The following is a 22,451-nucleotide window of genomic DNA, read 5'->3' as shown; positions in this document are numbered from 1 at the left end:
ACCCACGAAGGGGGGGGGGCACCCCGGCCCTTCCCTGCAGCTTTCAGACTCCCCGGGGGGTGAGGATGTATTTGTTGGTGTGTGAGCAGCCAGGGGATGGTGGTGTGGGGCGGGGGGGGCAGGCATTTCCAGGCAGCCCCGGGCTGGGTGCAGGGCTCCTTCCCGCACGCTCTGTGTCCCCAGGGCTCAGCACGCACCCGCAGTGCTGAGCAGTATGTGAAACCCAGAAATTTGGGGGCATGGGAAGCATGCGTGCTTGTGTTCTCTGTGGGCTCCAGCCGTGGGGGGGGGGCAGCCTGAGACCCCTCCCCGGGTGCCGGGGGCAGTGCTGCCCGCGTGGCCCCACCCGGGCTGGTTTTATGCTTTCTGAATTTGGACCCCGAGCCCTTTCTGTGAGCGGTGCTGGCTGCCCACGGCAGTGATGCACAGCTTCGGGGCGCCCTGTGAAACGTGGGGTGGCAGCAGCCTCGTGGCATGGTGAGGGGTGAGCGCTTGGGTCCCAGCGCCCCAGGGTGCCCCCGGGGCTGGCACCGCACGGAGGCAGCTGCCGGGGCCCCCCCCGGCCCGGTCCCGGCCCCGCCGGGCGCGTCAGTTGGAGAGGAAGTCGATGGTGGCCCGGACCGTCTTGGAGGTGCGGATGTCCATGGCGGTGACCTTGATCTCCGTGTCCCCGAACTGCATGGCGGCGCGGATCTCGCGGCGGGCGCGCGGGGGGCTGCCGGCATCGCCCAGCTCCGGCAGCTCCAGGCTGATGGTGCCGCACTTGCGCACGCCGGGGTCGGTGATGTAGACCACGTCGTCCGTGGCGCTGCAGTAGATGTTGATGATGGTCTTGCGCTGGCCGGCGCGGGCCGGGCAGTAGCTGCGCTGCACCACCTCGCCCAGCGCCACCGACTGGTCGACGGAGACGAACTTCTCGAAGATGTCCGTGCACCAGTTCTTGCCCTCCTTCACCAGCAGCTTCTCCCGCGGGTGCTTCCCCTCCACGAACTTGTTGAGCACCCCCACGCCGTAGGTCAGGGGGGAGCGCCGCACGCGGACGATGGTGGGGTCGAGGCCGAAGAGCACGGCCCCCTTGAGGATGGTCAGCCCCACGTCCTGGGGGATGATGACGCGGCACACGGGGCCGAAGGCAGCCTGCACGGCGTGCTGCAGCATGGCCGACTCCGCGAAGCCGCCCACCAGGAACAGGAACTTGATGCCTTGCACTTCGGGCTTCTTCAGGAGGGCATCTGGGGGGGGGGCAGAGAGGGGATTTGGGCCTGGGCGGGGGGCGAGGGAGCCCCCCCAGTGCCGGTGAATGGGGGAGCAGGGTTGGCTCCGGGCAGCGCTCGGTGCTGAGGGAACCACCGAGGGGCTGCCCATGGGGGCTTGGGGCTCCCCGTCTTTGGGGGGTGCTGGGGCCGGATGGGTGCAGAAGGTGCTCCACATGGTGCCGGGGGGAGCAGGGAGCATGCCCCCCCCATTGCAGGCTGTCACCTACCGATGTGCTTGATGATCTGGGTGATGGTGGGCTGGAAGAGCTCGCTCATGGCCTCTGGGGACATGCGCAGCATCCCCTGGGACGACCACTTGACGAAGTTCACGCTGGGGAAGGAGGAGAGGAGGGGGGCACTTGGGGCTGACCCTCACCAAAAGCTCCCCCCAGCACCCCGAGCCCCCCCAGCCCACGGCCCCCCAGCAGAGCGTTGTGCTCGGCTCCCTCCCTGCCCCTCCGTGCCTCCATGGAGGCCCCTCCGGGGCTGTGCGCTCCGGGGGCTGGGGGTGCCCGGCTGCCCCCCGCCCTCGCCGGGCGCTCACTTGCTCTTCTTGAGGGCCGTCTCCACGTTCTGGCCCCGGTGCTTGCGGTAGAAGTCGATGAAGGAGAAGGGCAGGGAGATGTTGAGGGGGCTGGCGCGGGACGGGGCCGCCGCTCGCTTGCGCGCCTCGAAGGCGATGGTCAGGTCCACCCAGGCGGCCGGGCGCTTGGCCTTGAAGGTGGCGATGAAATCCTCCCCGAAGATGTGGCACAGCAGCCGCTCGAAGGCCAGGTCCACCCCCACGGCGCCGTAGGGACCCCCTGGGTGGCGGGGCCGTGGGTCAGGCAGCGACCACGGCCCCACGGCACCACACGGCCACGGCGCGGGGGCAGCGGGGTGGGGGGAACGCGGAGGGGAGCCCCCTGCCCAGGGCTGAGCTGGGGCAAGGAGGGGTCCTGCAGCGGCAGGGGACACGGAATGCCCCCCCCCCCAGCAAGGAGTGTGGCCGTGGGACACCGGCCCTCCGGACAAAGCCTTTGGCCGGGGCATGGCCCTGCTGGGGGTCCTGGGGCGATGCTGGGGGGGGGGGGGGGGGGGCTTGGTGCCTGTCTCCATGCGCAGCTTTCCCAGGGGTTGAAGGAAATGGAGGCGCTGGAGCGGGGACACTGGGACAGCCCAGCCGGCCCCGTGCCACCCGGTGCCACCCCATGTGCCCAGGCAGCGCTGGAGGGGCTGCAAGGCGCATCCCGGGGGGGACATCGCTGCGGGGGGGGGGCTCGTCCCCAGACCTGGGCCTCAGCCTCATCTGCTTCGCCCCCCCTCCAACCCACTGCGCCCCCCCGTCCCACTCACACCTCCGTCCCCACGCCCCCCTGCCCCCCCTGCAGCCCCCAGCCGGCCCCCCCCTTTCTGTGCCCCCCCCCGTGCCGTCCCCGCTCCCCGCTGCCACCAGGTGTCGCCGCAGGACAGGCCGGGCACGGCGCCGCGGGGCTGGGGGCGCGGGGGGGCCCCGCCGTTACCAGCCGGGGGGGCACGGGACGGGGCTGCAGCAGGGCACCCCCGTGCCACAGCCCCCAGCACCACCGCCCCCAAACCCCCCCCCCCCCAGTCCCACCAGTCCCTAACCCCCCTCCCCAGCCCCACCGGTCCCTAACCCCCCCCAGCCCCACGGCCCCCCCAAGCCCGCCACGTCCCTTCCCAGGGCGGGGGCCCGGGGGCTGCAGCCCACCTGAGGCTTTGTACAGCTCCTTCAGGGTCCCCTGCGGCTTCTCGATCTGGTGCACGGTCAGGTCCACCGTGCCGCCGCCGCAGTCCGCCACGATGTACCGGTCACCTGCGGGGGGGCAGCGGCGGCGTGGGAGGGGGGGGCGCGGTGGCCTGGGGGGTCCCCACGCTGCAGCCACGGGCCGCTTGAACCCCGATGTGCGGTGTGTTTTTTGTTTTGTTTTGTTTTGTTTTTTTTTCAATTGAAAACTGGAAAAGGTTTTGGAGGCCCCAAGGGGAAGGACACGGACGTCGCAGCGTTTGGCCGGAACGAGGAACCCCAATTTAGGTTGGGGGCCCCCCCTGCCCGCCCGCCGCCCCCGCTCCTACCCGCCTGCATCTCGGACCAGAGCTCCCCGACGCCCGACTCCACCAGGAAGGTGCGGCTGTGGCGGGACCGCCGGAGCTGCTCGCGGGCTGCGGGGACAACGGGGGTGGTGGCGTAAGGCTGGGGGGCGCACCGGGATCCCGCAGCACCCCACAGGACCCCTACAGCACCCCACGGGACCCCCATAGCACCCCACAGGACCCCTGCAGCACCCCACAGGACCCCCGCAGCACCCCATGGAACCCCTACAGCATTCCCCGGGACCCCCGCAGCATCCCACGGGACCCCCACAGCACCCCACGGGACCCCCACAGCTCTGTGGTGCCACCCCTGCGGCTCTCCCCCCCGCCACCGCAGCGGGACCCGGCCGGGTGGGGTTTCCTCTGCTCTGTCCCCTCCCGGGGCCGGGGACGTCAGGGCGGCCAGGAAGGGCAGGAGCTGTTTGGGAAGGTGCGGCTACCCCAGCCAGCGTTTGGCAGCGGGGATGGACACGGCAGAGCGATTCCTCCAGCCATGGCACCACGGGTGGCTCAACATGGAGCAGGAGCAGGGGTGGCTGGGCAGGAGCCAGGGGCCGCTCGAGCTGAGCCTGCAGAAGGGGGCTCCAGCCAGGATGTAGGGGCAGGAAAGGTGGGGTCGGCCGGGGGGCTTTACTCAAAAGCTTCTTGGGAAAGCAGCTCGGGTCTGCCCCAGGACCTTGGGGCAGATGGGACCGGGTGCCAGGGAGCAGAGGGCAAAGGGGAGCAGCCCACTTGCTCTCTGCCTCAGTTTCCCCCATCCCCGTGTGGCACAGCGGGCTGGGGGGTCTCCGATGCCGAGGCCCAGCCCTGCCCCATCCTTGTGGCGGCACCAGGGACGCTGCTGGCTTTATGGGTGGGGGGGGCACCTGTTAAGGACTCACCCACAACATCCACCCTTGGAGCAGGGGGGCCCTGGTGAAGCTGGGGGGCCTGGGACAGGGCTGCCCCCAAACCCAGCAGCTCAGGGGGGCAGGAGGGCACTCGGGGAACAGCCCCTGAGCCCCCCGCAGCCCGGGGCTGCCCACCCTGCAGCACCCACCCCGTGCACGGCCCCGGCTCCGCTCACCCTGCCTGAAGCTGGAGTCGATGGCGTGGTCGGGGGCCAGCCCGTTGGGCTGGGGCTTGCAGCTCAGCTCGATCAGCTGGTGCAGCCGGAGCTTCCTGCAGTAAATGGAGGCGGCCTCGGGCTCCAGCGCGATCAGCAGCTGCTCCGGGGTCTCCGGGGACACCAGCCCGGCCTGCGAGGGGGACGGGGCATCGTGACTGGGACAGGGCATCACGACAGGGACAGGGTATCGTGACAGGCAGAGGCTCCCCATGGTGGTGCACTGGGAGGATTCCCCGTCTGCCGCCTCTGTGCATCGTGTGGTGCTCTACATCATGCCCAGGTAGCTGCGGGGTTGGTGAGGCTTGGCCCCCGCAGGACCAGCTCTCCCTCCCCGACTCCAGCCTCGCAGTGGCACCTCCACACCTGGGGGATTTGCTCCCAGTGCCTGCCACCCCCTGCCCGCTATCCATCCCCAGCCTCACACCCAACTCCGAGATCTCCCCCACCACCACCAGGCTTCAAAGCCTGAGCCCGATGGCACCCAGCCCACCCCGAGCTCGCCCCCTCGCCTTGTAGGCAGCCTCCCGCATGAACTGCTTGGCCGGCTGCTTCCAGATGGCCGGCACGGTGATCACCCAGCGGATGGCGTCCCTCTCCGGCAGCGACGGGCACTGGTCCTTCAGCTCCTGCCGGGCAAGAAGCAGCCGGTGACGCCCTGGTTTTCGTGCCAGGGCTGTGGGCCAGGGGCCAGAAGCCGTAGGTGGAGGAGACCAGCACCGCATGCGCTCCTTCTGGGGAGGGAGCGCGGAGCCACGGCCCTGCGGAGCTGCTGCAGGGGGGCAGGAGCCCCGTGGCAGCCCTACCTGCACGGCGTGCTGCTTGAAGAAGCGGAGCGCGTGGGCGAACACCTCCAGGGCTTGCATTTTCTTCCCGTTCACAGCTTCCAGCTCAGTTTTCATGGTGAGGTCCTGGCCGGGAGAGCAGCGACAGCGAACGGATGATGCAGGCTGCTGGGACGCGGCTGGCAGCAGGGGCCCGGAGCAGCGAGCTGCCAGCCTGCACCCACGGCCAGCCCCACGTGCAGCACGGCCACGGCCATTCCCAGCCTCCAGGTCCCCAGGGCAGGCACAGGACCAGGGCCGGGGCAGCCAGCACCATTGGTTACTGGCACGGCTGTGGCTTGTGCTTGAAGCTTTGCTCTGCAGCCACACGTGCCTGCTCCAAAGCAGCTCAGATGGGGGAACAAAAAAAATCCCCCCCCCCCCCCCGCAATGGGCCATGTTGCAAAGTGTAAAATGCGTGAAAAGCAAACAGGGAGCCGGGCACACTCTGTGGATGCTGACACTCAGAGGTTTGTTTTGCACCCCCTCCAGCCCCCCAGATTTCTGCCCCCCCCTCCCCCCAAGCCCCTCTCTTTGCAGGAGCACAGGAGCGCGGCCTTACGCTGGTGCTGTGGATCTTCATCTTAAACTTCTCAAAGTAGAGCCAGTCGCGGGCCTCCTCGGGGTCGAGGTCGTGGTAGTAGTCCCTGGCGGTGTAGCCGAAGCTGTGGAAGCTGCCCTCCGGCGTCAGCAGCAGGCTGGTGGGGGTCTTCTGGTTGGCCACCCCCGGGTCCCCTCCTTCCCATTTCCTGCACACAGCAGCCGGTGGTGCTGAGCCCCTGCAGGGCAGGCAGTGCGGCACAGCGCGGCACAACACGGCACGGCATGGCACAGTGTGGCACGGCACAACACAACATGGCATGGCATGGCACAACAAGGCACAGCACAACACGACACAGCACCCCACGGCACACCACAGCTCTCCCCAGAGCACGCAGGAACCATAAAGCCACCCAGGACCCCCACGCCGGTGCGCTGGGGGATGCGCTGGGCTGCTCCTTGCCGCCAAGTCCTCCGGCATGGTGAGGATCTGGCCGGGAGGCACAGGGCAGGGAGAGCCACATCTGCACGCAGGCAGCTGGGGATGGGGATGGAGCCCACAAAGGCCCCGTGGCCACCAGCCCTGCCCGAGGAGACTGCGGCTGCACGGCCGTAACCTCGGGGCAGGGAATGGGTCCTGGCCCCTTTTGTTTATTTATGTGGGCACAAGCTCAAATGCCTTGCAGAGGGACAAGGAAAGGACAAAGTCACTGGGAAGGCCGGGGCTCTCGGCGTGTGCTCACACCCGCATGGAGACTGTTTGCTCCCTGCGCACAGCCCCTGCAGTGCTCCTCTGGCACCCACACAGCTAATTATAACGGAGCACCAATTAAGCGGTGCTCCCAGTCAGTTAAGCAGTGCTCCCCCTCTCCTGGGGCGCTTCCACCCCGTGTGCCCAGGCACCCCTACCGGTGGCGGTTCTCTCTGCTCTCCCCCCTCTCCCCGAGCTGGCTCCGGGCTGCTTTTGGCCAGAAGCCCTCGGTGGGCGGCAGGAGCAGCGTGGGGGCCTCAGCTGCACGTTACCTCATCATGTGGATGGCCTCGGGGTCGCTGCAGAAGCTGAAGGCGTAGCCGCTGGACGTGGTGCCGAAGTCGATGGCCACCACGACGGCGAAGGAGGGGCTCTGCTGGGAGCGCGCCTCGCTCCTCTGAAACACAAGGCAGGCGTTGGGGATGGGACACCATCTCACACAGGGTGAGCGCAAAGCAGTGCCGGCTGCTTCGGGAAAAGGGACAAAGCCTCCTGAAGGGGTTAATTTTTCCTGCGTCGGGCCCACAGGCACAGCGATTTCTCCGAGTCTGACCCCACGCCAGGGCAGGGACTCGGTGACGCCGTGGTTTCCTCTGCAATGATGCTCTGTGGTTCTACAGCACGGGGCAATTTCTACTCTTGCACAGCGCCAAAACAAAAAAAAAAGAGGCTGCCTGTGTGCTCGGCCTCGTGGTGTCTCACTGCAGCGGTTTCCAAAGACAACCTCTATGGGAAGTGGAGAAAAACCATCTGGAGGGAGATGCGCCTGCAGCCCACGCAGGCTGCCTGGGGGTCTCCGCTCTTCCCCACGTGGAGCTGGTGTTAGGGGAGCCTGCTACCTTCAAACCCCGCAACTTTTAACTCCAATTCACCAAAATCCCTCCCTGCTTGAGAGACCGGGGACGTCCAGGTGCCCAGGACCGGGTGTCCCCACCAGCCTGTGCACCGGGCGGTGCAGAGCCCTGCGCTGCACCGCCCGCGCCTTCACGGGGCAGAGGCAGCCAGCTAAAAGCCCTCATTAAGTTTTTAATGCGTTCAGATTTGATAAATGCAGACATCAGCTAGCCTCAAAAAAAAAAATGCTTCTATTAGCACGGGTGATGTAGTTGTCTCAGAAATGTGCACGGCCTGGTAACTGCAGGGACAGCAAGTCCCCAGGAGGGATCCGCTCCGGCACGTGCCTTCGTCTGTCCTCGCAGCCCCCGGGACATTCTGATAGGAGCAAGTGGAAAGAAAGCGCGTGGCACTAGCCGGAGAAAAGCTTTGAGAAGAGTTGTATTTATGCTGGTATTTCCTCCAGCCCCCCCCTGCTGCTGAGCTATGCCCCCCTGCGCTACCCTCGGGCACTGGCATGGCCGGGAAAACTGCAGGTGCTGCAAATCCCCTGGCACGAGCACGGGTCTGGGCACCGGCCCGATGCACAGCCGGTAGCTGGAGGGGCAGGGGCTGTGCCGTGGGCAGGGTGCCCAGGCGGGACAGGAGGACAGTGAGGGGCGAGCACCGATGGGCAAGGAGCCGAGGGCACCGCGTGGGGACGTGGGGACCCCCCCGATTGCCTTACCGGGGACTGGGAGGGCGTCAGTGGGGCGATGCTGCAGCTGTCATGGTGCGTCCCTGGGGAGCCAGGGGGGGACGGCGTGGGGCACTGCTCGCCGTTGGCACCTGGGGACAGAGCGGGGTGAGCCTGGCACGGGGATGAGCCCCGTCCCCCCCCGAAGGTCCTTCCCGGGTGTGAGGGCAACGCGTGGCATCCTGATGGAGATGTGCTGGTACGGGCACGGGTTTGTCAGCGAGGGGTCGCAGCTCAGGCAGGGATGGGGACGTGGTCAGAGAAGAGCCGCAGGACCGAGGCACCCTCTCCTTGGGGCACGGGGAGGGGTCAGCACTTGCTCGGCACAGAGATTCAGGACAACTTGGCCGTGGGGTCAGCGAGGGACTCAGCTCGCTGGTGGGGCAGGCTTTGGTGGTGAGGCGTGGGCTGAATCCCTTCCCCATCACCCAAGGGGAACTGGCACACGGAGGAGGATTCGTTTCATCCTGAAAGCGGTGTCTGAAGCACTTCGGGTGACCCTGCAAGCCCAGCTCCTGCCCCCGGCTGTACAATGACTCTGTGGCGGGTGCAGGTGGAGACCCTTCCCTTGCAGATGGGTGAGCTGAGGTGGGATGGGTCCTGCCTCTGCATCTGAGGGGAACTGGGACGGAGGGAGAGGAGGGGTCTTTGACCAGGGGAGGAGCAGCCGGATCTAATTCCTCCAAGCTGACGACAGAAGAATTAGGACTAACGAAACATGACGTATTTGTAGTAATAAGGGATGCGGTGGGTTCTCCAGGCTTGGCTATTTTTAAATCACGACGGTCGTCAATGTGCGATAAACACATGTTAACTCGGCGTGGCAACATCTGCTGGGGACGGCTGCAAACAGCCCCGGCGGCTGCGCCGTGCGGGGGGGCGAGCAGCTGCAGCACTGGTGTCCCCCGTTCTGCGATGCCAGCCAGCCCGGTGCCTCCTCCAGTGACTGCCACTGGCCCCATCCAGCAGCAGAAGTCGAGGTCCTGAGCTCGTTCTGGAGGTGCCCGGCTCAATCGTGGTGCCCCAGCCCGGGGGGACGCCCGACCCCAGCCCCGCACCGCCAGCACCGGGACGGGGCGAGTGCCGGAGCCGTGCCTCGTGCCCGGGGCTGCCTGCTGGCTGCGCTCCTCCCGGCACATGGCTCCAATTAGCAGGGAGGCTGATTAATCACCCGCCTGTGAGTGCACGAACCGATGGATGGACAGGCTCCAGCTGCGGGCCCGGGGGGGCTGGGGCTGCGCGCAGCTCCACGGGGCTGTGCTGGGGACAGGGGCTGGGGACGGGCTGGGGACGGGCGCGGGACCCGCTGCGGGGGGTGGCGGAGCAGCAGCGAGTGAGGAGCAGGGGGGGCTGCCAGGCCTGGGGGTGGCAGGACGGGGCCGGGGCAGGGCAGGGCTGCTGCCCAGCGTCTGCTCCCTGCAGGGGATTGTTTCTGCTGCCCGCACGGGCCCGAGCTGCCTGCACTTGGCTGCGCTCGCTGAGTCCACCTGAGCTGCCATAAATGCACGAGGTGCATTGCGAGGGTGTCCCCGCCACCAGGGGTACCCGGCACGGACGCCCGGATGTCCGTGTGTCCAGGTGAACCCTCCGCGCCCCCACTGACACCAGTTTGCACCAGGACACCCCAGGGGCAGCTCCCTAAATCCCTCTGGCTGCTTGGGAGCCCCACGGCCTGCAGTGGGGTCCTCTGCGACCCTAAAACTGGGGCTGGGCTTGGTTTTGGGCACCCCAATGCCAGCAGTGGGGGTCCCGGCCGTTCCCCACTGCTTTGCCTCCTGGGCTGGCCGGGAGCACAGCTGCCGGCACACACCACGCACGGCTCACCGGGGCTCAGCACCGCGCGTGCCGCTGCCAGAGGCTGGATTTTGCTGTGGGCCCCTCCCCGGGATCCGACGGGGGGGGCTCGGCTGCTCCCCGGCACGCCACGGCCTCGTCCTTCACGCCTGCTCCATAAGTGCCTTTCCCTGTATCCGTGTCTGAGGCATGAATATTTGATCCCTGACAAAAAGGAAAGTCCCCCGGGATGGGGCGGCGGGGGCGGCGGGGCCGTGGTCGGGGAGGCAGCGGAGCCTCTGTCTTTGGGGGGGCTGCAGCCCGGCACCCCGAAGGATGGCTGGGGGCAGAGCGGGTGCGGGGCTGGGTAATGCATGGGTGGGGGGACACGGGGGGACACGGGGCGGTGCGTGGGGTGTGGGGGGCCGCAGGGCAGGCACGGGGGGGGGACCCGCGGGGGGGCTCGTGCGGTGCCGCTGCTGGGGCCGCTGCTGGCGCGGCGTCAGGTTTCGCAGCAGCAGCTGGTTCTGGTTATGGGGCGCGGGGGAGCGCAGCTCATTAGGGGCGCGGGGGGGTTCTGCGGCGTCAGCAGCCGGGGGGGGCGGCGGGGACAGCGGTGCCCTGTGTGTGTGTGTGTGGGGGGGCAGACAGACCCCCACCCGCTGCCCTCCCCGCGGCACTTACCCACGCGCAGGCCGCGCACGCCGGGCTCCAGCAGCGTCGCCATCGCGGCCTCGCCTTCCCGGCTGAAGAGAGGGAGAGCGGGCGGTGGGAGAGCGCCCGGCGGTGCCCTGGTGCCCCCCACACCCTCGGGGCACACGGTGTGCCACCCACCAAGCACACGCGGGGCCCCCCAGGGTCACTGGGGAAGCCCAGGCTCGACCCCACTCAATGACCCCGTGGGGACAGGGCTGGCCGTGACCCTGCGTCCTCCGGGACCCTGCAGGAGCAGGGACCGTGGTAGGGGAGCCCGAGGTCCGTCGGACACCGGTGGTGACGGGGGGGTGTCACTGGCCCTAGTCCCAACACACAAGCCCTCCGTGCCATCCCTGCAGGACAGTGGTCCTGGTTCAGGCGGCCACCGAGCGGTGCCGGCCGGGCACGGGCACCGCAGCAGCCCCGCGGGATGAGGGCACCCGCTTTGCTCAGTTAATTTCCACTTGCCGTGCCACAGCACCCGCCTCCACGCTGCCCAGGTTCAGGCTTTGGTGGAAGAGAGAAAATGGCAGAGCAGGCGATCCGCTAAAGCTATTTGCCTAACTGCAAGGAGTTATTTGTGCTGGAAAAGGCTCCCTGCAGCGTTGGGGTCGTGCTGGTAGGAGCGGCCGTGGCTGAAGGTGTCCCTGCCTGTCCCAGGGGGCAGATCCAGCACGGACCCGCTCCAAAACTCCACTCCCCTGGCTGAGGAACGGGCTCCTGGCGCCCTGCCTGCTGCGAGAGCATCACGCCGCCCCCGAGGCTGCCGTGCGGGGTGGCCGCCGGCTCGCACCAGCGGTTTCCATCCCGCAGAGCCCCAGGGCTCCGGACAGGGCTTAGCAAGGCGGGGAGGAGGCTTCGCTCCCAGCCAAACCCACCCACGCGCTGCCGCCCGGGCAGCCAGAGCCGACCCCCGGCAGAGACCTGAGAAAAGGCCCCGTGCTAAAAAAGGCAGGTGGCGAGCCCTGTCCCAGGGCAGATGCGGTCCCGCTCCGGCCACCCCTGCAAGTCAGCGCCGACGGAGGCGGAGGTGAGGGGCGAGTGAGGAGGAGCTGCAAGCCGAGGGTCTGACCGCAGCAAGGAATTGGCACTGGCGGTGCTGGCCGGGGGTTTCCATCACGCCGAGGCGAGGACAGGGGCTCCTCCACCAAAAGCAGCCCTTCCCCGCAGCGGTGGAAGCGCCTTGCACCGCTGCGCCCCCGGCATCGCCTCCCCAAAGCCCGGCTGTGTGGGGTCGCCTCTGCTCCGCGCTCGGCTGGCTGCAGCTCTGCCCAGGGCTCGTCTCGAGCCATGGTGGCTGTTTGCCCTGGAGGTTGAGCTCCCCTTGTGCTCGTCCAGCGCCAGCCAGCCTCGATGGGTGGCACCGGCCCTAAAACCCCAGCGCCCAGCCTGGGACTGCCAACGGGGCCGTGCAGGGACAGCCTCCGTGTCCCTGTCCTCTGTGTCCCCGCGTGCTGCCTGGGAGATCCCAAAGAGGCTGCACGCCTCCAGCGGGTGCTCGGAGCCATCTGCCCGAGCAGGAGGCAGAAGGGAGAGGCCCGGGGCTCTTGTGACTCAGAGATTTCATTTTCTTGCCCTTGGTGGCCGTGGGACACTCTTGGTCGGTCGGTCGGGAGCCGCAGCAGAGCCCCAGGCTGGGCGCTGGGGTTTTAGGGCCGGTGCCACCCATCGAGGCTGGCTGGCGCTGGACGAGCACAAGGGGAGCCCCTGTCCTCGTGCAGCACCGGGACACTTGCCCCCTGCACCCGCCGGGTGCTGGCACAGCTTCGGGGTGCCCCACGAGCCTGACCAGACCCCGCAACCCCTGCCAGGGAGGGTGCCAGCGGCTCCCAGCGCTCGCTCGCAGCAAATTGTGCAGCAGCAGCAGTTTCGAGGGCTCTCTGCCGCTTCCGCTTCTGCGGGGGCTCAGGGAAACGGGGAAAGGAAACGAGGCTGGGAGGGCTCGGGGAGGCAGGCAGAGCGGGCCGGGCACCGCAGGGTGCCGGTGTGTCTGCGCGGAGCGCGGCACGGGAACACCAGCACCGCCGGGCGCGGGGGCCCCGCGGCTCCACCTGCACGAGCCCGGGGGTTTCAGGGCAGCTGCGAGGCTGGGGGGGTGCAGTGACCCCAGAGATGGGGCTGCTGGGCTTGGGGAGCCCCCAAATCCTCTGGGCAGAGCTCCACGGTTTATGGGAGTCCTCCCCTTCCCGCTGCCATCGCTTGGCCACTGCCGGGTGTTCCCAGCATGGCGCGCCCCGTGCCGCTCACAGCCTCCTGCTGGCACCGCAAGGTGCTGGGCTGTCACCGTGTTGTCCCCACGGGTCATGGTGGTGTCCCCGCAGGATGGGGGGGGGACGGGGATAGGGCCTATGGAGGCTCAGGGGAGTACAAACAGCCATCCCCACTCCCACCCGTGTTCCCTGCCCGCAGCTCCGGGCTGGGGATAGGACCCAACCCATCCCAGCCCTCCCCAGTTCCGCGGCACTCACTCGCCAACGTCCCCAAACTGGGGAGACACCTCCGGCGTCACGGCTGTGACACCTTCCCCGTGGCCCAGCCCGCAGCCAGGCAGTGCCAGGTCCCCCTGACCCCACGCTTCGGCTGGTGCCGCTCGGTGGTCCCCAGGTCCCACCGCGAACCCCGCAGGAGCTCACCTCTGCGGCGGGGGCAGCGGGGGGACCCCTGGGCCGGCCACCGCCTTCTCGCTCCAGCTGCTCCTGCGGCTCCTGCTGCCGGTACCCTCGGTGCTGCCGGTACCCTGGGTGCTGCTGTCGATGCCCTCCTGCCTACGGCCGCTGGCGATGCCCAGCAGCTCCAGCCCCCGCCTGCCCGTGCCCGGCCCCGCCGCCCTGCGCTTCGCTCTGGCTTCCCGAAGCGCCTTCCTCCGCTCCCCGTTCCCGCCCGGCCCAGCCCCGGCAGCGGTTCAAATTGCAATTCCAGCTGCAGATGTGGGAGCGGGGAGGAGGCAGGGCCAGCGGCCGCCGGGACGGAAACCTCGGCTCGGCCCCGGCCTCCCCGCACCGGGGTGGGACCGAGGCCGCCGAGGGGCCGAGGCCGCCGAGCAGCTGGGGGGCTGCGGGGAGCTGGGGGGCACCCTCGGCCCTCTCCCCTCGACGCCTGCAGGCACGGCTGCCCCACAGATCTCTCATGTATCCATCCCCCCCACGCACATTTCTCCCTGGGTTTGTGCCGCTCTTTACACCCACAGACATCTCGGCCGTGTCCCTGCAGCCCTCTGTCCCTGCCTGCCCGTGTGTCTGTCCTGCCTGTCTGTCTGTCCGTGCCTCCAGCCTCCCCATCCTTTCACAGCCCCGTTTCCCCCAGCCCCACGGCCGGCCCCGATCCCTGCTCTCCAGCTGAGGGTTTTGGCCGGGGCACACCGCGGTGTCCCCTGGCCCCGAGAGCAGGGGGCAGCCAGGCACTGTGCCACCTCTGCGCGGCCACCGCCGTGGCACTGCCCGGGGCCAGCCTGGCCCTGCCAAAAGGGCATCAAACCATGGGGGGGGCTGCACGGAGGGGTGAGGATGAGCGGGGCTGGGCGAGCCGTGCCCGGCAGTGCTGGTGCTGGTGGCACGCACCGCGTGCTGCTCGCCCGCAGCCCTGCGCAGAGAGCACCGCTCAGACTGCTGCCTGCGTCGGGGGACTCATCCTGCTGGCTGCGGACAAGGGGTGCTGGGCTGCTGGGTGGTGCCCCTGGTGTGTGGGCTGTCCGTCTGTCTGTCTGGCCCGCACACCTACTGATGCACACCTGCATCCATCCCTCTCCCTGCTCACCGCACACATTTCCCCTGCCCGCGCACACACGCGTTTATCTGCCCCTTTGCTGCCCGTGTCCCCTCGGTGCCTGTGTCGCCGGCCCCAGTTTGGGAACTGGGAGGAGCCCAGAAGGTGCTGGGCAGTGGGCAGCGCCCAGACCCCCCCCAGTGCCCTGCGTGTGCCTCGCCACGGGCTCCCAGACAGGCCGTGGGTGCACATACACACGTGTGTGTGCATTGCATCCCACTTCTTGCCCAAGGGCACCTCTCCGGGGCAGCGGGTTCCAGGGCTGTGGGGGCACGGGGCCTGGCTGTGCCCCCACTGCCGGGGGGTCTCAGCCCCCCCCGGAGCCGGGAAGCTGCTGGAGGGAGGGGAAGAGGAGGGGAAGAGAGGGGCGGAGGGGGCTACGCCTGTGTTTGCTTCCCTGGCTCCCCGTCAAGGGATGAGGTAGCGCTTTCCGGCGATTGAGGAAGGGCCCAGAGCGGTGCCGCGCTGCCGCAGGAAGCACGGGAGGAGAGCGCAGCACCGGGGGCCAGCACCGGTCCCCGGCCAGGGCACAAAGCTCACGCTGCGCCCGGGTGGAAAAGCAAAACGGGGGCAGGCCAGGCTGGGCGTCCCCCACGCGGGCACCCCCTGCTGCTTTTGGGGTGGCTCTGCACCCCCCCCCCCCCCTCCCCGCAGCCCCTGGGCACGCAGCCCCGTCCAGTTTGCTCCTCTGGGCACGCACACAGCCCAGTTCACCCAGTTTATTTGCTCCTTTGGACACACTCACAGCCCAGCTCACCCAGTTTGATCCTCTGGACATGCTCACAGCCCAGTTCACCCAGTTTGTTCACTCCTCTGGACATGCTCACAGCCCAGTTCACCCAGTTTGTTCACTCCTCTGGACATGCTCACAGCCCAGTTCACCCAGTTTGCTCCTCCAGAGGCCGGCAGTGCCAGCCTGGGTGGGCAAAGCAGAGCTGGCCCTTCCTGTGCCAGGTCTTGCTGTGCAGCGTGAGGGGGGCAATCATCATCACCATCATCACCACCACCACCGCCACCACCACTGTCACCGCCACCCGGTGGCAGCGTCACCAGGGCCACCTGGCTGCAGCCCCCCCGTCACCTCCCTCTGCCCCCAGGTGTGGGGCTGGGGGAGCCGGACGGCGAGGCGGGTGGTGGGGACGGTGCAAGGGGGAGCGAAGGAAGGGGCCACCGCACCCAGGGGACCCCACTGCCCACTGCTGTCGGCCGGGCGGGCTGCTCAGGACCCTTTTACAAAACTTCCCATCCCGCCCGGCCCCGCTGCTCCCTGCAGCACTGCATCCCCTGGGCAGCATCTGCTGGGTCTTTTGGGCACAGCCCCAGCCCCTCTGCCCCTGCCCTGGGGGTGCCAGGGCTCAGCCAACGTCCCCGCACCCCGCCACATTCCCGCCTGCTGCTCCACAGCTGCCAAGCACTGCCCTGGGGGGGCTTTTCGGGTTGGTAGCCCCCGCACCAGCTTCCCACGGGAACCCCGGGGCGAAGGAAAGCACCGGAGCGCGGGGGCATCTGCGGTCACGGGGCACGTGGGCTGGGACGGGCGGGCAGCAGCTGCCCGTGCCTCGGTGCCCCGGTCAGCACGGCGTCCACTGCTTCGGGGGGGGAGCACTGTGGGTGGTGGGGGCCCGTGCCCCTCATTTCCATGGGCAGAAAGGTTTTCCTTCTTCCCTCCTTCAGGTTCCCCGCTGTGCCTTGCCGTGTGTCCCGTCTGCTCCCAGCCCCTCGTTTCCTTCCCCCCTGCCCCTGGTGCCGGGGGGAGCCGCAGCGGGGGAGCCCCGGGGTCGCAGCGTCCCTGCGCCGTGCTGCTCGGTGCTGGGATGCCCATTTCTGGGGCAGCCCCACGCGTGCCCCCATATGGGGCCACGTGCACGGAGCCGTGCTGCTGCTGGCAGCCCTGCGCCCCTGCACCCCCCTGCCAGGGGAGCAGCACAGCCCCCCCATGCTCTGCAGGGCTGGATCCCAGCCCTGACCCCATGCAGTCCCACAGCCTACGCTCTGCGCATCCATGTGGCCGGGTCCCAGCTGTGCCCAGCCCTGTCCTGCCACACGCACACATGCAGAAACGCATGCACACGCACGCTCGCACATGCATGCTGCACCCCCCCCCACGCACACCCACTCCTGACTTCCCCAGGAAGCCGCGGCCGCGCACGGCGCCTGCGCGCTGCTCGCAGGACCTCTGGTCCCCGGGGCCGCATTGTCCCCAGGTCGGGTGCTGCCAGCTTCCTTCCCGGCCGCTCCCCTTCCCCTGCCCGCCCCGGCTGCCCGGGGCTGGGTCCTTGTCCCTGCTCCCGGCTCACCCACCGCTGCCACCTCGCAGCGGGCTTTGCCCAAAAAGCCTCATCCTTTTGCTCTCCCCTTTTTCCTGCAGCTTCCCTGCCCCGGCAGCACGCGGTTCTTGCAGACGAAGCACTTTCACACCAGCGGGGTGCCAGATGCCCGGGCCCGGGGCTTTCCACCACCTGCGCCCTCTCACTGAAATGCCCCTGATGACGCCAGCACGTGTGGCCGAGCTGCTCCGGGAGCCCCGTGCGGGGCAGCAGCTCAGCCGAGGAGACCACTAAAAATAACCTGACCTCAGCTCCTTCCTGCGGTGTCGTAACGGGGCCTGGAGAGGCCGGCACGGCCCCTGCAGCCGGCGTGGGGACATCGCCGTGGGGCTTGGGGGGGCTTCCCGGTGGGTCCTGCCATGGAGCTGGGTGAGGTGTGTCCCCGTGGGTCCCCGGTCCCCTGACTTGTCCTCGGTGGTTTCCTGGTGCCACCGGGGCACAGCGGGTGGGGGTATGGAACAGCCAAAATGTCACATATCCGTCCCCGTCTGGGTGGGCCCAATTCACATCGGGCTGCGTGCTTGGGGCACCCCACCCCCGGTCTCCGTGTTGGGTCCCCAGGGCCCCTCCCCAGCCCCTCGCCCCATAATGGGTCCCTTCCCTCCGTGGGCACGTGGGGGCGAAGGCACCGGGATGGCAGCTGGGGGTCGGGGGCTGCGGTGGGACCTGGGGGGCTGCAGTCACGGGGACCCGCTGTTTCCCTGGGAGGAGAAACGTGGGGTTGGGAACCCAAGGGACCCCTTCCCCCTGCCCCGAGCTGGAATATCGGCAGCACGGGGGGGTCCGCGTGCCTCCGCCAGCCGCGTGCTGCACACTGATGTTTCAGGTCCTGATAACCGTGAGCGGAGAACAAGGACGAGCAAAATGCAAAGCGCTGTAGCAAAGCGGCCGCAGCCGGGAACACGGGCGCTGCGAGGCGTGCACGGTATCCGTAGCCCGCTCCTGGCAGCGCCGGCGCTGCCCGTAATGCGATGCAGGCGAGAGCCGTGTCGGGGACATCGACCTGACAGCAGCCACCCCGGCAAGCTGCTCGGCACGGCTCCCTCTGGGCGGCGACGTGCCCGAGCCCCCTCTCTCCTCCCCACCCCTCGGGGCAGCCCCTCGCTGCCCTGGCACGGGGAACGGGGCACCCTGCGCGTCCCGGCCCTGCCCCTCACGTCCCAGCACCCTGGGAGGATGCCTTAAAAATTCCCCTTCAAGCTGCGTTCTCTTAATTCCCCGAGCAAATGTTCCGATTTCCAAGTCCACGTTTCGTTGCCAACAGTTTTGGCAGAAACTGCCTCCTCGCCTCCAGAAATCTGAAAGAATCCCCAAATCGGAGTGTTTCAGGGCAAAGCTGCCGATGTTCACAGAACCCCACGCGCACAGGAAGCCGCTCATCGCCCACCGGGGCTCTCAGCAGGCACAAGGCCCCTCTGGGGTCTCACCTGCTCCTGCGCAGCCCCCTTGGGTTGCAGTTTTGGGGCTGACACGGGGCGCTGGGTTTCCTCAGTGCATTTTGGACAGTGCTGCTGGCGGGGGGGGGCTGGAGTGAGCCTGCTGCGTGCCGAGTGCTGCTCCCCAGGAGCCACGGCTGGGGCAGGGCTCAGAGCAAAGCCCCCCGGCAGCCCCTCGCTGTGTGGGCTCCGTGCCGCGGCCCCGCTCCCCGAGGAAGGAGACTTTTGGTGTCACGTGCGCGGCAGCCCGGGGACGAGGCTGCGGTTCCCTCTTCCCCTTTCCGCCCTCCCCGCTGCCACCCACTCGTCCCCCCCAGCCCTGTCCCCTGCAGACTGTCCCCTCTGCCCCCTGCGATGCTGCAGGCCCCCGTGAGCAGGGCTCAGCACCCTGCTGCCAGCACCAACGCTTCTGGCCCGGGGAAATCGCGGTTGCGGGTGCATCGGCAGGGCTGTCCCTTCGGGCTGGGACAGGCTCAGCTCGCAGCGACACCGTCCCTCCCTCTGCCACAGAAGGTGCTGCCAGACCTCAGGGCAAGAGCTGGTGGTCCCCACGCATGGGGAACAAGCTCCTGGTCCTCAGGGCTCTGCCCGGGGCTTGTCCCGGTGTCACCTGGGGCTCCTCCAGCGCTGTCTCCGTGCCGGTGACCAGCCCGGCAGGGTCCGGTGCTTTTGGGCACCTCCTCAGCCCCACCAAAGCCTGGCAGCAGAGCGGTGCCAGCAGGCAAGGATCCCTGTCCCCGTTACCACCCCCGTGTGCACAAACCCCACGTTTTGGCCCCAGTTTTAGGCTGAGCCAGGCTTTGGGTCCGTCCCAGGAGGTGCGTTGTTGGTGACCTGCGCTCCCCGTCCACCCCTCGCCTGGCTCGGCGGCGGCGGCGACGAGCGAGGTGTCGGCAGAGCTCCCGCAGCGCAGCGTGTGCCACATCACATCGCATCGGACTTGATTGCTCCTCGTGTCGCAGGAATAATTTAAGTCTTTTTTCTCGTCTGTTTCTGCAGCAGCCCTGTCTGGCGCTCGAGCTAATGAAGCTTCTGGGATCGGTGACTCGCAACGCCGAAACCGCTTCAGCCCGGCGTCTCCGAAATGTACAAGTTGGATTTGTGCATTCAAAATTGATTTTGCACTTGAAAGCCTGCTTTGCTTCTACATGTGTGCACGTCCAAATCTCCTGGAATCCAAACCCAAACACTTCTGCTCCGACAAGCCCAGCTCCCAGGGCCGGCCGAGCAGCGCGCTGCTCTCAGCGGGCTGCGTGCGCACCTAACCAGGGGCGCCTGGGGGGGCTGCTCTGCCTGCAGGGGGGCTCCCAGCCCCGCAGCAGCCCTGGTCCTCGCCCCCCCCCCCCCACTGTGCAGGGTCTTTCCTGCCCATCCCCACCTCCGCCCTGGCCCTGGGTCCCCTCGTCCCCAGCTCCGCAGCCCTGTCCCTCCCAGGGCCCCTGCACCCGCCTCTGGCTGGGGGCTCGCATCCCCCCCCCCTCCGGTCTGCTCAGCAGAGCCTGGCCCAGAGCCTGGGGGCCGCTGAGGGCCCCGAGCCCTCGCACCCACCCTGCTGCCAAGGAAAGCACGTCCCCGTGGGGCCCCCAGTGTCCCTGTGGGGCGCCCAGTGCCTCTCTGGCTGCACGGGGAGGGCAGGGTCCTGGAGCTGCCCCGGCCCCCCAGAAGGCAGCCCCATGCCCCCAGCAGCCCTGGCCCCCGCTCTCCCTCCCCCAAGACAACCAGTGCCTGCTGACTCAGGCGCCAGCACTGTGCCGGCTGTGCCCATGCTGCGGCCTGTCCCCAGTGGAAGAGCCGGTTGGTGTCTGTGCTCTGAGCCATTTGGTTTTCGTGCTTTTCTTCCCATTTCTCCCCCCAGGACGTTCAGCGTGACTCCTGGGGGGCTTGCAGCGGGCCTTGAGCCCGTCCTGCCTGCGCTGCCTCCTCTCCCCCTGCTCCCCGAGCATCCAGCAACGGCCCGCGGGCAGACGGGCACAACGCGCATTTTTCATGGGGAATTTTCCCCCCCCCCCCATTCCCACCACTGCCAGCAGGGGCTGCAGCCCCCCCCCCCCCCCCCCCGCACGTCACTGCTGCTGATTTATGTTCGCTCTTCCCCGGTGTTTTCTTCTCTCCCTCCCGACACCTCACACCCCAAATTCCTGGGATGCCCCTGGGCAGCCCCTTATCGCTCTGGTATGCCGGCCCGTCCCGCATTCCTCTGGGGAGAAGCAGCAGGCTGCCTCCGGCCGGCCATTTCCAGGCTCCCCCTCACTTTTTGCCTGGGCAGCTTTAGGGAGCGCCCAGCCCGCAGCCCAGCCCTTCCCCGGGGCTGTGCACCCTCCGTCTGCACAGGGCTCTGGCTTTGGGGTGCAGCGTCCAGCACCGTGGGAGCCCTGCTCCCCTGCAGTGTGTGAAGCAGGGACGGCGGCTCCCCCGTGCCCTGTGCCCACCCTGACCCCCCACGAGCCCACGGCCAGCGGCAGGGGCAAGGAGCTGGTGCTGAGCATGGTGCCCCTTGCCCCAGCCACTTGTCCCCAGCCCTGCACCCCTGGGAGAGCACCCGCCTGGGTGCTGGTCCCCAGGCCACCACCACCGCTCCTCTGTCCCTGTGCGCGGGGCACGACTTTGCTGGCACAGCGCAGACTTTCACTCATTGCCTTCATTTGTTTCGGTTTCCCCAGGAGGTTCCCCTTTCCAGACGGACACCAACCCCGGGGGACATGTCTTGGGACCTGGAAAGAGGAACCGGAGGGGCTCCGGCCTGGATGCTGCCCGCTGCCCACATGAAGGCTCGGTGCCGAGCGCTCCCGCAGGCAGGCACCCTCTGCGTGCCCAGCGCCGCGCGGGGACATCGAGCGCCGCTGCTGGGACACGGCTCAGGGGCAGCCCCTGGGTGCCTGCAGCCCGGGGGGGGTCTGAAATGTCCAGACAGGAGCTGTCTCCACTGGGGCAAAGGGATCACGGTGCTGGGCAGCTGGGGCGGCCATGGGGACAGGTTTGGGATGAGGCTGCGGCGCGGCGAGGGGCACATCCAGCCCCAGCAGTGCCCAGAGCTGGGCGAGTGGTGCCGTGGTGTGTGGGGGCTGCAGAGCTCCAGAAGTGGTGAGGGAGGGCAGCAGAGGTGCAAGGAGCCCACACAGAGGGGCTGGAGCTGGGGCTGTGTCGGGGCCGGGTGGTCAGGGCTGGCTCCTCACAGAGCTCCTGGCGCTGGCTGGCCACAGCCCAGGCGCCCCTGGCTTCGTTTGCCCAAGTCAGGGCTCACGGCTCAATCCCGGCTGGAAACACACAGTGCCCGATGCAGGGAGGTCCCTGCAGGTCCCTGGGGGCAGCAGCCCCGCTCCCTGCCTGCCTGCCCCCTCGGGAGCCATTTCCCCAGGGCGTTTTGGCAGGGGGCTGTGCAGCTGTGGCGCCGGCTCTGCACCCACACCGTGCTGAGCCCAGCCTGGCACTGGCACGGGGCCGCCGTGCGGGGTGCTGCGGGGTGCTGCAGGGAGCTGTGGGGTGCTGCAGGGAGCTGTGGGGTGCTGCAGGGAGCTGCGGGGAGCTGTGGTGTGCGGCAGGGTGAACGCAGAACCCAGGGCTCGGTGGGCAGCTTACAGTTCTCACGTTCCCAGCCCTTTTGCACAAAATCAAGCATCGACTCTGAGTCCTCAAGCCCCAGTTTCGCCCGGTGCACAGAGCGCCCGTGCCACAGCACAGGTTCCGTTCCCTTAGATCCAGGCACCCGCAGCAGAGGCCGGACCTGGGCCCTGTCCCGGAGCAGCCCAGGACCAGCGCGGTCCCTGCGTGCTGCAGCACCGGCACAGGCAGCAAACGGCCGCTCTGGTTTCTTTGAGACACTGCCTGTGCGGGGCCCCAGGTTGGCTCTGGGGGCGGCTGGCCCCCAAAAGCTGGCACGGGGAGCCCAGGGTTGTAGGGCGGCTGCGGCTGCCCCAGGGGCTCTTCGTTAGGCTCGCCCCACTGCAGGGTCAGCGGCACAGAGCAGGGGCACCCAGCGGGGCCCTAAAACTGGAGCCCATCCAGGCAGTGCCCCGTGGGTTGGTGCCTCCTGTGCCCTAATTTGGGCTGGGAACCGCACAAGGATGATGAAGGGGTGCAAAAGCATTCACCCCCCCCAAATAGGACTGGGGGCCTGGACCCCTGCAAAATCTTCCCATGCAGACCACCTTAGCGCCCGCCCCAAAAGAGCCCCCATTAGTAAAAGGCAAGAAATAGCTGACAGTGTCAGCCACTTCCCAAAACCGGAGGCAGGGACAAACCCCTAAACGGGGAAGTGATGTGAATTTTGGCTCCTTACTCCCGCAGCAGATAAATAGCTCGCCCCCAGCCACACGGGGC

General features: G+C 68.3%; 1 protein-coding gene across 2 annotated transcripts; it reads right to left on the bottom strand.

Moving 5' to 3' along the window:
• Window positions 1-588: 588 nt before the first annotated feature.
• On the bottom strand, window positions 589-10,640 carry HSPA12B (heat shock protein family A (Hsp70) member 12B). Of its 2 annotated transcripts, none has more exons than XM_035571758.1 (12): window positions 10,598-10,640; window positions 8,132-8,232; window positions 6,843-6,967; window positions 5,842-6,028; window positions 5,262-5,366; window positions 4,968-5,084; window positions 4,417-4,588; window positions 3,333-3,419; window positions 2,968-3,072; window positions 1,801-2,059; window positions 1,484-1,587; window positions 589-1,232 (listed from the first exon to the last, which is right to left on the bottom strand). In XM_035571758.1, exons 1-12 carry the CDS (start codon window positions 10,638-10,640, stop codon window positions 589-591), a joined length of 2,049 nt encoding a protein of 682 aa, XP_035427651.1. The 2 variants fall into 2 exon arrangements, with proteins under 2 accessions (XP_035427651.1, XP_035427652.1); XM_035571759.1 differs by having other exon boundaries at window positions 4,968-5,081.
• Between the last annotated feature and the right edge of the window lie 11,811 nt (window positions 10,641-22,451).

The sequence above is a fragment of the Cygnus atratus genome, chromosome 4 (genome assembly GCF_013377495.2).
Source record: "Cygnus atratus isolate AKBS03 ecotype Queensland, Australia chromosome 4, CAtr_DNAZoo_HiC_assembly, whole genome shotgun sequence".
NCBI lineage: Eukaryota > Metazoa > Chordata > Aves > Anseriformes > Anatidae > Cygnus > Cygnus atratus.
Note: the sequence above shows the minus strand (reverse complement) of the source record. Positions and strands in the feature narration are given on the sequence as shown.

Bases quoted from the DNA above. Each gene is read 5' to 3' on its own strand.
- HSPA12B (XM_035571758.1), bottom strand. From the start codon at position 10,640: ATGGCGACGCTGCTGGAGCCCGGCGTGCGCGGCCTGCGCGTGG. The intron at 5,085-5,261 runs GTAGGGCTGCCA...CTTGCCCGGCAG, and splicing joins TCAAGCAGCACGCCGTGCAG to GAGCTGAAGGACCAGTGCCC. The intron at 4,589-4,967 runs GCGAGGGGGCGA...TCCCCCTCGCAG, and splicing joins TGCGGGAGGCTGCCTACAAG to GCCGGGCTGGTGTCCCCGGA.